Here is a 14136-nt window from a genome sequence, read left to right as displayed (position 1 = left end):
CAGCAAAAACTTGAACCTCGCTAAAGAGAGGACAAAAGTGTCTTTAGGATGAGGTATCCTTCAAAAGGGTGTATTCAACAATCACTAGTTGGCATCCAAAACAGCTCCCTCTCCAGTAACTTGGTAGAAATACCACCACTGTGGATGTATAGAAAGAACGAGTCACGCTTTCCAACAGCCTACTTCACATTCTGCTTAATGAGCGAAAGGCTGTTCTATTCACATTCTATTCTTGGGATGGTGCTTTTATGTTTATCTGGGTGCCATCTATTTTCCGAAAATTGTTTTTAGGAACACAAATGTCAAATAAATAAACTCCACTTGACTCCAACATGTTGAGCAATAGTGTATGGAACGTTAATGGAACTTGTCTTGCTCGTTCTGGTGAGATAATGTCCTATAAAAAAAAGGGCCTATCGATCACAAAGGACACGCAGCCCTGGACATTCCTTGCCACTATCGCCTGAGGATGCGCCAGCTCCAGAGGTTCGGGACTTTGGTGAGCGTGTGCCAGGAGAGTGCACGAGAGGCGGGCGCGGCTGCCTTCCAGAACATGCCAGAGGCACCTAGTACTGTCAGTTCCTTTGTCTCTCTAAAATGTGTTTATTACATCAAAATGTCTTTTACCCATGTTTAGAATTTAACAAATCACTGAACTTGGCATTATTCTATTTCAAATGAATGGATGTGGTCAAACAAAATGTACAACTGTAGCCATATTTTGAAATGTTTACGTCACAACTTGATAAAATACATTTTACACAAACTGCTATACATTTGAGAAGCAGTTCCCTGGTTCCACCACTTGGCACTGGGTATACACATGATTATTGCTTTGCTTAAATTTAGAAATGATTAATCCCACGCCATGCAAAGAAATGATCACACGCATGGTTTACCCACAGACTTGTGCCTATGAAGGCTTGATAATTGAGGGCCCAAAATTCAGGAAAGAGTATATTTTATTTTCATACACTGCCAGACTTAAAGTCAGTGGTGCCGGTAAATGACTGAGAAATGGCAGAAGGACCTTGCTGAAAAATGTAAAGGGTTATAACAGGTACGAAGTAAGTGATGAAAATTGACAGACAGATCTGGCGTACAGTCCCTGCTAGGACGTTATTTAAGAACTATAGGAAAGAAGGCTTAACATTTCAGAGTTTCCACTGAAAGAAGGAGAAAATGGGCACTAAAGACAATAACAGTCATGATAATATAATGATCAGGGTGACTATTAAAAATGATTAGAAAAGACACAGAGGGGAAAGTCCAGGCTTCTGATGACTGACTATTATTGCCTGTGCTCTGTATACACAGAGGAGAACCCAACTCCCCCTGCCGACCTGGAGGAACATGTTGAGAGCTCCAAGGTGCCAGGGACTTGAAGTTCTTTTCATCATTTGTCTCTGGTGTCTTTTGTGTTTCTCATTAAACGCCTTAGGGTTACCTCCATATAGCCTGTCCCAGTGTCTAGTGATTAGGGTCACCTCCATATAGCCTGTCCCTGTGTCTAGTGATTAGGGTTACCTCCATATAGCCTGTCCCAGTGTCTAGTGATTAGGGTCACCTCCATATAGCCTGTCCCTGTGTTTAGTGATTAGGGTTACCTCCATATAGCCTGTCCCAGTGTCTAGTGATTAGGGTTACCTCCATATAGCCTGTCCCAGTGTCTAGTGATTAGGGTTACCTCCATATAGCCTGTCCCAGTGTCTAGTGATTAGGGTTAGCTCCATATAGCCTGTCCCTGTGTCTAGTGATTAGGGTTACCTCCATATAGCCTGTCCCAGTGTCTAGTGATTAGGGTTACCTCCATATAGCCTGTCCCAGTGTCTAGTGATTAGGGTTACCTCCATATAGCCTGTCCCAGTGTCTAGTGATTAGGGTTACCTCCATATAGCCTGTCCCAGTGTCTAGTGATTAGGGTTACCTCCATATAGCCTGTCCCAGTGTCTAGTGATTAGGGTTAGCTCCATATAGCCTGTCCCTGTGTCTAGTGATTAGGGTTACCTCCATATAGCCTGTCCCAGTGTCTAGTGATTAGGGTTACCTCCATATAGCCTGTCCCAGTGTCTAGTGATTAGGGTCACCTCCATATAGCCTGTCCCAGTGTCTAGTGATTAGGGTCACCTCCATATAGCCTGTCCCAGTGTCTAGTGATTAGGGTTACCTCCATATAGCCTGTCCCTGTGTCTAGTGATTAGGGTTACCTCCATATAGCCTGTCCCAGTGTCTAGTGATTAGGGTTACCTCCATATAGCCTGTCCCAGTGTCTAGTGATTAGGGTTACCTCCATATAGCCTGTCCCAGTGTCTAGTGATTAGGGTTACCTCCATATAGCCTGTCCCAGTGTCTAGTGATTAGGGTTAGCTCCATATAGCCTGTCCCTGTGTCTAGTGATTAGGGTTACCTCCATATAGCCTGTCCCAGTGTCTAGTGATTAGGGTTACCTCCATATAGCCTGTCCCAGTGTCTAGTGATTAGGGTTACCTCCATATAGCCTGTCCCAGTGTCTAGTGATTAGGGTTAGCTCCATATAGCCTGTCCCTGTGTCTAGTGATTAGGGTTACCTCCATATAGCCTGTCCCAGTGTCTAGTGATTAGGGTTACCTCCATATAGCCTGTCCCAGTGTCTAGTGATTAGGGTTACCTCCATATAGCCTGTCCCAGTGTCTAGTGATTAGGGTTACCTCCATATAGCTTGTCCCTGTGTTTAGTGCTTAAGGTTACCTCAATATAGAATGTCCCTTTGTCTAGTGATTAGGGTTGAATCTGTATACCCTGTCCCTGTGTCTGGTGCTTTGCCCCACTACAATACACAGTCGTATAGACAAAATATAAAATCTGGGTGAAGTAAGAACTTCCACAATGCCGCTGGAAATGATTATGAGAATCTCGAGATTCGAACCCGGGTAGCCCATATGAAAGTCGTTGTCGTTAACAACTACACCACGGAGCTGTACATTTGCCAGCTGTCAGCATAGCCTCTTGTCTCTATCCTGAACAAATCCTCTTCTGCATCTGGCCATTTTAATTGTTAATTGGTTATTCGTGAATGACAGATACAGTTAAACTGACTAACGTTTCTTACTAAGTTTACCTCCACCTCCAATAGCGTCTATGTATGGCATTTGCCAATGGCCGTTTTAACAGCGTATTAGCCAGTAATAAGCTTTACCGGTATCTACTAACTTACTGGAAGTCATAAGAATTGAGCAATTGCTAGCTAGTCTGCCAAAGCCATTTCATTTCATGGCATAAGAACGTATTTTTTTCTATCATGGCAAAACAACATACTTTTTTCTTTCATTTGTGAATAACATGTATACAGTACCTATCAAAAAAGGCGACGATAACTAACCTTTTCATCAAGTGAAAAGACGAGAGAATCGGGGAATCTACCAGAAATAATTAATAAATGTTGTTGCTCTCAATAGATTCGAACTAAGGTCTTCCACATAAGAGGCACTGTCTTTAACCACTACGCCACAGCATTACACTTTTCATTAGTCGCTAGACTCCATTGAGGATTGTGTTAAACTAACGTTTCTTATTAAGTTTACAGCCACCATAGCCACCAATGTAGATATTGACGGTTTTAGCCAGCAAAGTTTTTGTCTACATGGAATCATTCATAATGCGTACTTCGCTACGCCTACGAGGAGATACAAACTCGGGACCATGTAGTTCGCAAGTCCACTTCTCTAACCACTACGCTATTTAACAAGGGGTAGTCAGTAAGTCAGTCACTCACTCAGTAAGAGACATTTCCTCTTCGTACCTCCGCTTACACGGTCCGGCAAAAAGGAAGTGACAAAGCAAGCATGCATAGGCTAAGCACTAATCAAGAGTCTGAGTGGATCTTATTGTGTATGTGAATATTTAGTTTGCTTAGTATAAGTAACAAGCTATCTAAGGCTATGGTCTTTACATATACTTCCCGAAAATAAGTAGAGGTAACCCTACTCTTGGAGTAGGACACAAAATAACGACATGAAATAATCTGTTAGTTTTTGGCTGTCAGGTAAACACGAGCACGCCAAAATAAGGGCTGCCCCAGCAACAGGGGGTGTGTAGGAGACAGAGGACTGCTAGGAGATTGAGGCTGTAGAGGTCTATATTCCTTCACACAATCCTCCTAAACCTCCATCTCTTTAGGGCCCTAAATACTTGCCCAGCGTTCATTAGCAACTACACCTTTCATGACACAAAATCGATAGACGGCTAAAATAGGTCATCGGGTCAGACAGCATCTGTAAAACATTTGTTCAAATTTAGCACATTTATGGACTCTGGTTCAGAGCAAGCTCTACCGAAAAATTTGTCACGAGGCAATTTGTTTCCACTTTCCAAGGTCTAGACAGAGAGCCGGAGCTGGTAAATTGGGGATTGTAGCTGAACTTCCCAACAAACAGACAGCAGTCTTCACTCTTCGCATCCTATACATTACTGTGACGATATATCCTACAGTAAAAACTCACATTACACAGTTCAGGGCGTCTGACTTAACCAACAACTACACTTGATGTTCAGAACCTTGCCTTGTTACTGACTGCATTTACCCTATGGCATTGGAGTGGGGAATTGAGGATTTCCTCTGGTTCAAGGTGGACTGAAGCTATGCATACCTTAGAGACATGGATCAGGTCCGACTGAAATTAAAGTACAAATCGATAGGGAAACCCTAACCACTTCCATGATCTAAATAAGTCTGCTTTTAAGTGAGCAGTAGGCACTGTGAGACTGAGTGGGAGAATGTGTGGGGATGGAGGAATTATGGTTCTAAAAGAGAAGTAAGGACATGTTATGTTGCCAGAAGTTACTTCTGGACATGTGAGTAGGATGGAGAGACGAATAATGAAAAACTCCTCTGATGCTAAACTCGTCAGGCTGCTGATTCAAAATGAGTCAAGAACGGCGTGTGTGTATGTGTGTGTGTGTGAGAGACAGCGAGACAATGTGTAAATGGCAAAGTGCGTGTGGCTATGTTTCCCCTTTTGCATAGACGTTTTGTGTGTGTTGCCTGGTAGAGGAGGAGAGCGATGAGAGTTGACAGGAGCTGTGTGGGTTGGAGATGAGCGGCACAAGAGAAAGGTGACAGTGAAGAGGGACAGCATCTCCCTCTCCAGTACACGTCACTGCTCCCTCTCCCACACAAACAAACAATCGAGTGGCTGGTCAAACTATCCATTATCATGTTTGTATAGGCCCACACTAATTCACCCACCCATGCATTTTACACAGACAAATCATCGAAAATGCCAAGGCCTACAATAAAATACAGTAGAATTATGTACCTGCTTGTTTCTAGATGTTGTTTGTTCTTCATTTAAAGTAACAAGGTAAAGTACATGCCGAAACGTGTAGAATATGTCTGGGTTGTCATTATTCTTCAGTCAGTCGTTGTCACGCATAATTGGTACAAGGCTGAGTAAAAGGGTCAACACTAAACCAATCACAATGAAGGTCCATCTCACTCCCCTACAGTATGTAGGCTGGATCAATCAATCCCTTGCCAGAAGCAAAACAAGCTACACAGTCAGGAAGGGAGGAAAACATTTGACCTTCCCCTCCCCTGTCTATAGACTTTTGAGCTGTTGCCCGGCTGAATGGAAAAACTGCTGGATGGCGGGAAGAGAGCTGGGAGCTCAACAGTTTCAAAGGACCAGACATTATATTTCCACCTTTAATGTGCAACCAAGGCCAGGGTCAGGAAAAGTGTAGGGATAAATGGAGAATAGATCCTGGGCCTTATTACAGAGAACCTAGTGACCCAAAGCGGTTTGGATTCAGCACCAGCCGTCCTCCCCCACAGTGTTTAATACAGTGAGGTGCAGTCCTCTCATGCACTCTCTAAGGTGTCATCGACCAGTGTGGATGACATTGGTCTGTCAATACAGAGATTAATTAAGCAAGAGGCTGGGAAGCCAGCGGACCTGGATTTTACTAAAGGACAGGAACACTGGCATTGATTACACAGAGACAATGAGACAATCAGATAGAGACAAATCACAGAGACAATGAGACAATCAGATAGAGACAAATCACAGAGACAATGAGACAATCAGAGAAAGATAATCAGGTAAAGACAACGAGATAATAGCATATACACAATGAGACAATCAGAAAGAGACGATGGGAAAATCAGATATAGACACTTTTCCCAACATTTTCGACCCACTGAAATGTATATTTTTATTTTACCTTTCCGTATAAAGTATAATGACTAGTGCTGAATTACTCTGTGAGACAATCCAGCAGAGGGAAGCACAGTAAACCGTTTTATGTGACTTTGATTAAAACCAGTGTTATTTCTAGGACCAGCCAGTCATGAGGGCTTGTGCTATTTCTATTTCTTCAATTAATTTTTCATATACAATAGTTGATTTTTTTTTGCAAAACAGTCTTATCAGTGCTTGACATCAACCTTTTTGCTCACCAGGCACTGTGGCTAGTGGTTTTCCAAAGTTACTAGCCACTCACCATGTTGTTGTTGGGAAATTATGTTTCATTTGATTAAAGTTGACTATGATGTGCTACATCTATCTTCTTCACGCTGTTGGTCACTGGCGCACAAGGCAATAGGCCTAACACAGATGGACCAGAATCAAACACTGTATGCTCATGGGAGTTGTAGGGACATAGCTCGTAGTTTCACTCACAATGCAGTGAGTTTATTATTTCTTATCTTTTGAGAAGACTACAATAAAAATAAGTAGTGTGTGTGTATACCGGACTCACCTCTATGAAATATTTGGCTACACACTTGAAAACACCAACTATTTTAATCTGTCCTGTTGCCCATTTGAGCTGCTAATGCACACTACAATGTCCTCCCTAACAGCAACCAAAATATCCAAGCCATATATTTATTCTTAACATGTTATTAAAAAGAAAAATGAAATCACTCATCAGCTTTATAATTAATCGCAGTCAATATTATTGTCTATTTCGTAATGCAATGTTTTTTTGGTGACAGTAAACACCCTAATCTGATGGTCTTTTCACCAATCATCTTCATTTGTCTTGCTATCTCTCTTTAAATATGTAATCTGTAATTCTAGGCTACTAGAAGTCACCTGAAATGTTTAAAAGAATGTTGTGGATTGGATGTAGTTTGAGGTTATTACATTTTAATGAAATATTTGTACATGCTAGTGTGAAAAACAAGGATCCACTGATTTTTCATCTCTGCGATGTCAGGACCTGTGTCGTCCTGTATGCAAGGTTGACTGATTTCATTGTTATTAAACTTCATTGTTATTAAATTCTCGAAAGTTTGCACCAGTTATAAAATAAAAAATGTGTGGAATGAAGCAGAATTATTCATCAGATTTCAACACTTATGCTGAGGCATAGCACAACACCATAATCAAGTAATGACAAGTGCTTGCAAAAATGCATTTTTATGCACTGAAGACATAAATTCATTAAAACCAATTTAGCATCAACCTAAGATCCATAAGTGAATTTTGTTGGTGCTGGAAATTGTAGGTAGTAGCATCAATCAGCATAAAAAAAAGGTTTCTCATGAAGGGAACTCATTCAAATTGAACCCCATCCATAACAATAACATGAGGTCTATTGCTAAAGTATTTTGAAAACCATAAGCAAAGTCCAGTGAGGCCAAGTTGTTAATCAAAACGTAAAGCCTTTGACAAGTCAATAGATACAGCAACACAGTTTGATTTTGCAGACATATTGTACCAGTGACACATTGATTTTGCAGACATCTTGTACCAGTGACACATTGATTTTGCAGACATATTGTACCAGTGACACATTGATTTTGCAGACATATTGTACCAGTGACACATTGATTTTGCAGACATCTTGTACCAGTGACACATTGATTTTGCAGACATATTGTACCAGTGACACATTGATTTTTGCAGACATCTTGTACCAGTGACACATTGATTTTGCAGACATCTTGTACCAGTGACACATTGATTTTGCAGACATATTGTACCAGTGACACATTGATTTTGCAGACATACTGTACCAGTGACACATTGATTTTGCAGACATATTGTACCAGTGACACATTGATTTTGCAGACATACTGTACCAGTGGCGACAGCGGACCAAACCCCTCCATCTCGCATTCAATCTTATCTGGCTTTATGCACCCATCGTCCATCACCCAATCTACATTGGCCTGCTGAAGGGTTAAACTGCAACGCATTGTACAGTCATTGGCTGCTACCTGCCCTCTACCAAGGTCTTATATGACTCTGTTCAAAGGAAGCAGGTGGGATAGATCATAAGCGACACCTCACCTGTTGCAAAAATGATCCTTTAGTAGCAGATGGGCAGCACAGATCAATTGTGAGACAGCGGATCTGTGCTGAAGCCCACGGCAACCAATCAAGGCTTGTGACCAGTCATGACTTACAGACATACAAACTGGTCGCCACATCTCCAAGGCACCTTCAAACAGTCACGCAAATAGGTACAGGACCCCAAACGCAAACTATCCATTTCCCTGCATGTACCGGAGCTTGACAAAATAACGGAAACAAAACATGGAAAAAGACTGCTACTTTGAAGTGACTGAATCACAGTTCCAAACACAGCCGCAGAGGTCACATTAGGTTGGCTGCCAATTAGCAGCACATGTGTCGGCCATAAAAGAGGTCTGACAATTAACACTTTGATATTTGAGTTTTCAAAGCAACACGAGGCAACTAACAGAGATCCAAAGAGGCCTAACAGTCGGGGCCTGAAACGGCAGCATCCATCACAAAGCTGACAAGGGGAACAGTCTCACAAAAGAGGGAAGTGTCTCAAAAATCGGCAGAACATCTATGGACACATTGCAAAGGCAAAGAGGAACAGAGGTTGCAAGTTGAAGCTGGCCCACAGGGACAGACCGATAACAGGATACAGTGTGTGTGTGTGTGTGTGTGTGTGTGTGTGTGTGTGTGAGAGAGAGAGATGCGGTTCTCTGATTGTCACCATGCGTCTTAGTCATGACCTTCTCTCCATCGCTTCCCTGTTATTTTCTTCTAGCTATTCTCATGGGTGATGACGCTCGCTCAGTCTTGCTCTGACATTTTGTTCAGGCATATTTTTTTAGCAGTGCAGAATCTAATCAACACAAAATTGTCAGACACAAAATCAAACACGCATGGGCACAAATTAAAATCTATTAGGATTCACAAAAATGAAATCCTTACACCCTTCCTAGAATTTGAATAGACACACATTATTTACTAGATACTAGGTTTGAAAAGAGAGCTAATGCATCTTCTCTATTCTGCCCACTGTGTATCCTGTGAGAATGACAATGTGGAAGAGAAACAGGAGTTAACAGGAGTTAACAGGAGAGAGTGAGAGAACATGCACGCAAGAGACATGGTTGTTTTTAAACATACAAGAAGGGCTGGTTTTCCGTGTCAATATGCAGTAAAAAAAAAGTGACATTGCAAGAAATGCATTTCCAAATAGTTCTGCAATCAATAAACTAAACACTGGTTATAGATATTATTTTGTCTATAGGGGAGGACCTTTTTTCAATTGGTCAGGAAGGGTCACACAAAATGCATTTAGCTGAATGGAGGGCCTTCCGTTTCAGAGAGATCCGACGGTACCACAAATGATAACATGACAACATACTCCACCTAAACAGAGCAGATCGTAAACGAAACCAGAAACTTGATAGTTCTTAAAAGTTGTTATTCATTGGCATTGTAAATGATTGTCCTAATTAGTTGTTTTTCTATTCTCCATTCACCTCTCCGTAGATGCCGTTGGCCAGGTAGTGTTTGTGGACACTACGGCTACGGAAGACCTCAGTGACTTTCACCGCCATTTTGCCCCAGTTAACTGTCAGCGCTGCTATGATGAACGGAAAACATCTAACTGCAACTAAGCGCAGTTCCAGTGAAGGACATACAGTGCATATAAAAAGTCTACCCACCCCTGTTAAAATGCCAGGTTCTTGTGATGTAAAAGAATGAGACAAAGATAAATCATGTTAGAAGATTTTTTACCTTTAATGTGACCTTTGCCACAAGTCAGTTTGTGAGAATTCTGCCCTACTAGATGTGCGCTGGTCAACTGTAAGTGGTACAATTACATCTAGGAGCAACAAAAGCTTGTTTATCAATTGAATTGTTCACATTATAGGTCACATTAAAAGTGGAAAAAGTTCTGACATGATTTATCTTTGTCTCATTCTTTTACTTCACAAAAACCGGCCATTTTAACAGGGGTGGGTAGACTATTTATATCCACTGTACAATGACATTCTAAGTGATTCTGTGCTTCTAATGTAGTAAAACGATTCCACAATAAACCTTTTTTTTAAAATAAATTTTAAATAAATCTCCTTTTGCCTGGGTATCATTTAGGAAGCAATGCTGCATGCTTGGGGAAGCAACGCTGGGTTTATTAACACTAAAAAGGGCCGGTGGACGGAAGATTCTGGGGATTAGATGTCGGGAGGGAGCAGTATATGGTTTAGGATCTGAGACGTCTTGGAGACGAGCAACATGGTCTTTAAATAATACATGTTCACAAGCAGACTTCATTTGCATAGCATCTCAGTGTGTCAAAGGGGCGGGGAGATGAAGGGAGACTGAATACACCAACATGTTCGCAGTCACAGCTGTAAGTCGCTCGGGATAAAAGCATCTGCGATATCACTTCAAATGCTGTTTGTTTTTAAGATAGTAGTTGATAGCTGGAAGGTCGTTTGACTCATAACAACAGTTAAGCCCTCCTGGGAGAAGACAGTCACCTAATTAGTCTTGTCTGCACATGTAAACTTCTACCATTACGAAACAGTATTTTCTCTACGTACTGCCCTCGTTGGACTAATCACAGAGGACAAAAAGATAAGGGGGAAAAAAACTACATTGAAAACCAACGCCTTCACAAAGCCCTAGTGATATGTTCTTGTCTTGTAACTCTTATAAAAACATGAACAGATTTCAGCATAAGCTGAGGTTTTTACAGATCCCACTGCGCATTCACATTCCTGCACACAACTGAAGATCAAAAAACAACAACATTGAGTCACAATTAGCAATGTGAAAGAGTGTGATGAGAGAACATGCTTCATGCATAGTTCCAGAAACAAACGTAACTGCTTGTTAAGAATTTAGAAAACTTGAGAATACGGCAAGGGATTCAGAAATCAGCCAGTCGGTAGTCGCCATTGTTAATTCCACAATGAAAAGCAATTAACACTCTCAGCATATATTACCATAATCTTAAGAAGCACAAAACTATTTTTAAACTATGGCTACCATGATTCCCTGCCTGGGCAGAAATAATAGCATCAGAGCAAAGGGGTGATGGGGCATACAGATAGACGATTAAGAGTAGGGGCAAATTATCACAGGGAATTAAATAGATTTGGGTTAGTGTTACAGAAACACACTCCAGGATGTAGTTCCACATTTTATCCCCCAGTGGGCAGGGCCAAATGAGTCTAGGTGCGTAGCCTAAACGTTAGATCATACATGACTTTGCATAGGTTTTTGCCGGACTACATAAGTGGAGCCGGCCAAGAAGAGCGAATTCACTCTTACCGAGTGAGTGAGTGACTGTCCCTTGTTAAATAGCGTAGTGGTTAGAGACGTGAACTGCCAAACAAGAGGTTTCCGCGTTCGAATCTCATCACAGTCAAAACAGATAATGCATTAGGATTTGTTCTTCGCTGGCTACAACCTTCAGTAGCTACGTTATAGGAAGCCAAAAATAAAACAGTTTATGGTTATATTGCGAATATTTCTGGTGCATCCGTGCTTGCTTTTGGGGTAATATAGATTACTAATATAGATTAACTCCTTGGACAGTAAAAAAAAAAAAAAAGTAGATGTTTCCACAATTCTCTCTTTTTTTGACGAAAAAGTCAGTTATCGTCACCTTTATTGATAGTTATCGGATCAATGTCATCCACAAATGAAAGAAAAACAAAACGTTGTTGTGCCATGAAATGAAACAGCTTTGGCAGTGTAAAGTTAATTTTTAGTCTCTCTAGAAATTGCTAAATTCTTATGACTCCTCCAATTAGTTAGTAGATACTAGTAAGCCTATTACTGGCTAATAAGCTGTTAAAACAGACAGTGGCAAAAGCCATGCCATTTGTGGTGGAGGTAAACATAATAAGAAACATAAGTCAGTTCAACAGTGCTTAATGGCGTGTAGCTAAATATTCCAACTTGGCGTGATGTAAATGCGTGACAAAATGATCTAATGTCGAGATGCTATACTGGCACACAGTAAATGCATATCACATGGGTGTAGTGGGTAAAGACACAGCCATGTGGGAGACCCGGGTTCGAATCCAGTGAGGGCAACAACTTAATAACATATTGATTGTCTTTACTGCTTCGAAAACTAACAGTCCAAAAAAAAATGTGTATGCAAGTTATTGGTTTGGTAAAGTAAGAGACTCACCTTTAGTGTCCTGGTAGGGGCCCATCCAGTGCCGTCAATAGAGTGCTCCCGCAACAAACTGGGGAACAGAAACCAGTACAAAATGAAAATCTCCATCACTGGATCTGAGACATTATCACTTGACATCAATGAAGGAACATTAAGGCATCTGAAAATGTCTTGACCTTGCATGTGTTGTGAACCAGATGGTTTTAAATCAACAGGACATGTATCTTCACAGTTGCACTGTCAATAAATGCTCTCCATAGAGCTGTGTGATTAGAGATGACAGAGCACTGTACTGTACTATTTACACTAAACAAAAATGTTCAGTGCATGAATGCAAAGCACAAAAAACGCTGATGCATGTAAGCTGGCCGGAGAACCTTTTGCCCTTATGTGGAACCTTGGTAACTGGAGAGCAAGACTGTTCCTTAAAATCAAGCAAACCAGAATGCCGAACAACAATATTTTATTCAATTGAGAACATTGGTAACTGGAGAACGACCTTGCAGTCATTAATCTCACTGGAGCTACTCATCTTCTCTTACCCAGATGTGGAATTATCGAGGATTACTGTAGAGAAGCATTTGAGTTCACTACAAGACATTTCTACAAATCCAGGTCTGTTCACGGCTTGTTCGCAGGTTGGGGGGGGGGGGGGGTTGCTTCGGATTGAAGGACAAAACAAGAGCTAATAATTATTCACTACCCAAGGTAAAATTTGTAGGATTAAACCTGCTCTGGAAAGATAGATAGCCAACATTAGACTTCCTGTAAGCACAAGAATCAATGTGGGTTTCCCATCTTTGTCTCTACTGTGGTATGAATCTCTGAGCAGGATCTTCGACTTTTGTTAATCCTACATAATACCTGCTTTCTTTTTAAGAATTGTCAAAAAAATAATTGTTAGTTAATAAGCTTGTTTATAAACTATTTTCCACCTCTTTCCAACATGAATACCCCATGCCTATCATTTTCCCAGAATCTGCCGCAGATCCCCATGATCGCGTGCTTTAGGGTGAGCGTACCTATGAAACCCATGTACCCGTTAAGCCCACTAACCATCTTGGGATTGAAATCAAGAAGAGAAAAAGATATTTTAGCGATGTTTAAAAACCCTACCAATATTCTTACATTCATATAACCTTTCATTTCAAGCTAATCAAATCTGCCATTATTAAGTTATGTATGGCAAAGTGATACTACTTTCTGCAGGTCAATTTAGAAGTTGCCAAAAAAACTTTGGGGTGTAGAAGACCTGCATAAGAAGGTAATTTAACTTTATAAAAATGGAAAAGGATATAAACAGATATCCAAAGCCTTGCAAATGCCAGTCAGAACTGTTAAATCACTTATTAAGAAGTGTAAAATTCAGGAATCTCTTGATACCAAGCCAAAGTCAGGTAGACCAAGAAAGATTTCAGCAAAACAGCCAGAAGAATTGTTAGGGTAAACAAAGAAAAACACACAGGTAACCTCAGGAGAAATACAGGCTGCTCAGGAAAAGACGATGTGGTTTAAGGAGTACAATATGATGATACTTAAACAAAAATGAGCTGCATAGTCGAGTTGCCAGAAAGAAGTCTTTACTGCGCCAATGCCACAAAAATGTCTTGTTACAATATGCCCGACAACACCTTGACATGCCTCACAGCTACTAGCACACTGTAATTTGGAGTGATGGGACCAAAATAGAGCTTTATGGTCACAACCACAAGCGCTATGTTTGGAGAGGGGTCAACA

General features: G+C 41.0%; 1 protein-coding gene across 3 annotated transcripts in view; it reads right to left on the bottom strand.

Moving 5' to 3' along the window:
- The window catches only part of ube2f (ubiquitin-conjugating enzyme E2F (putative)), a 60734-nt gene that overhangs the window by 15427 nt on the left and 31171 nt on the right, over positions 1-14136 (bottom strand). For all 3 annotated transcript variants that reach the window (XM_010897591.4, XM_020054949.3, XM_010897590.5), the window contains one exon: positions 12412-12469. In XM_010897591.4, coding sequence (XP_010895893.1) covers positions 12412-12469 — 58 coding nt within the window. The remainder of the gene's footprint in view (positions 1-12411; positions 12470-14136) is intronic.

Source organism: Esox lucius, chromosome 16, assembly GCF_011004845.1.
Source record: "Esox lucius isolate fEsoLuc1 chromosome 16, fEsoLuc1.pri, whole genome shotgun sequence".
NCBI lineage: Eukaryota > Metazoa > Chordata > Actinopteri > Esociformes > Esocidae > Esox > Esox lucius.
This window is presented reverse-complemented; position numbering and strand designations above follow the sequence as displayed.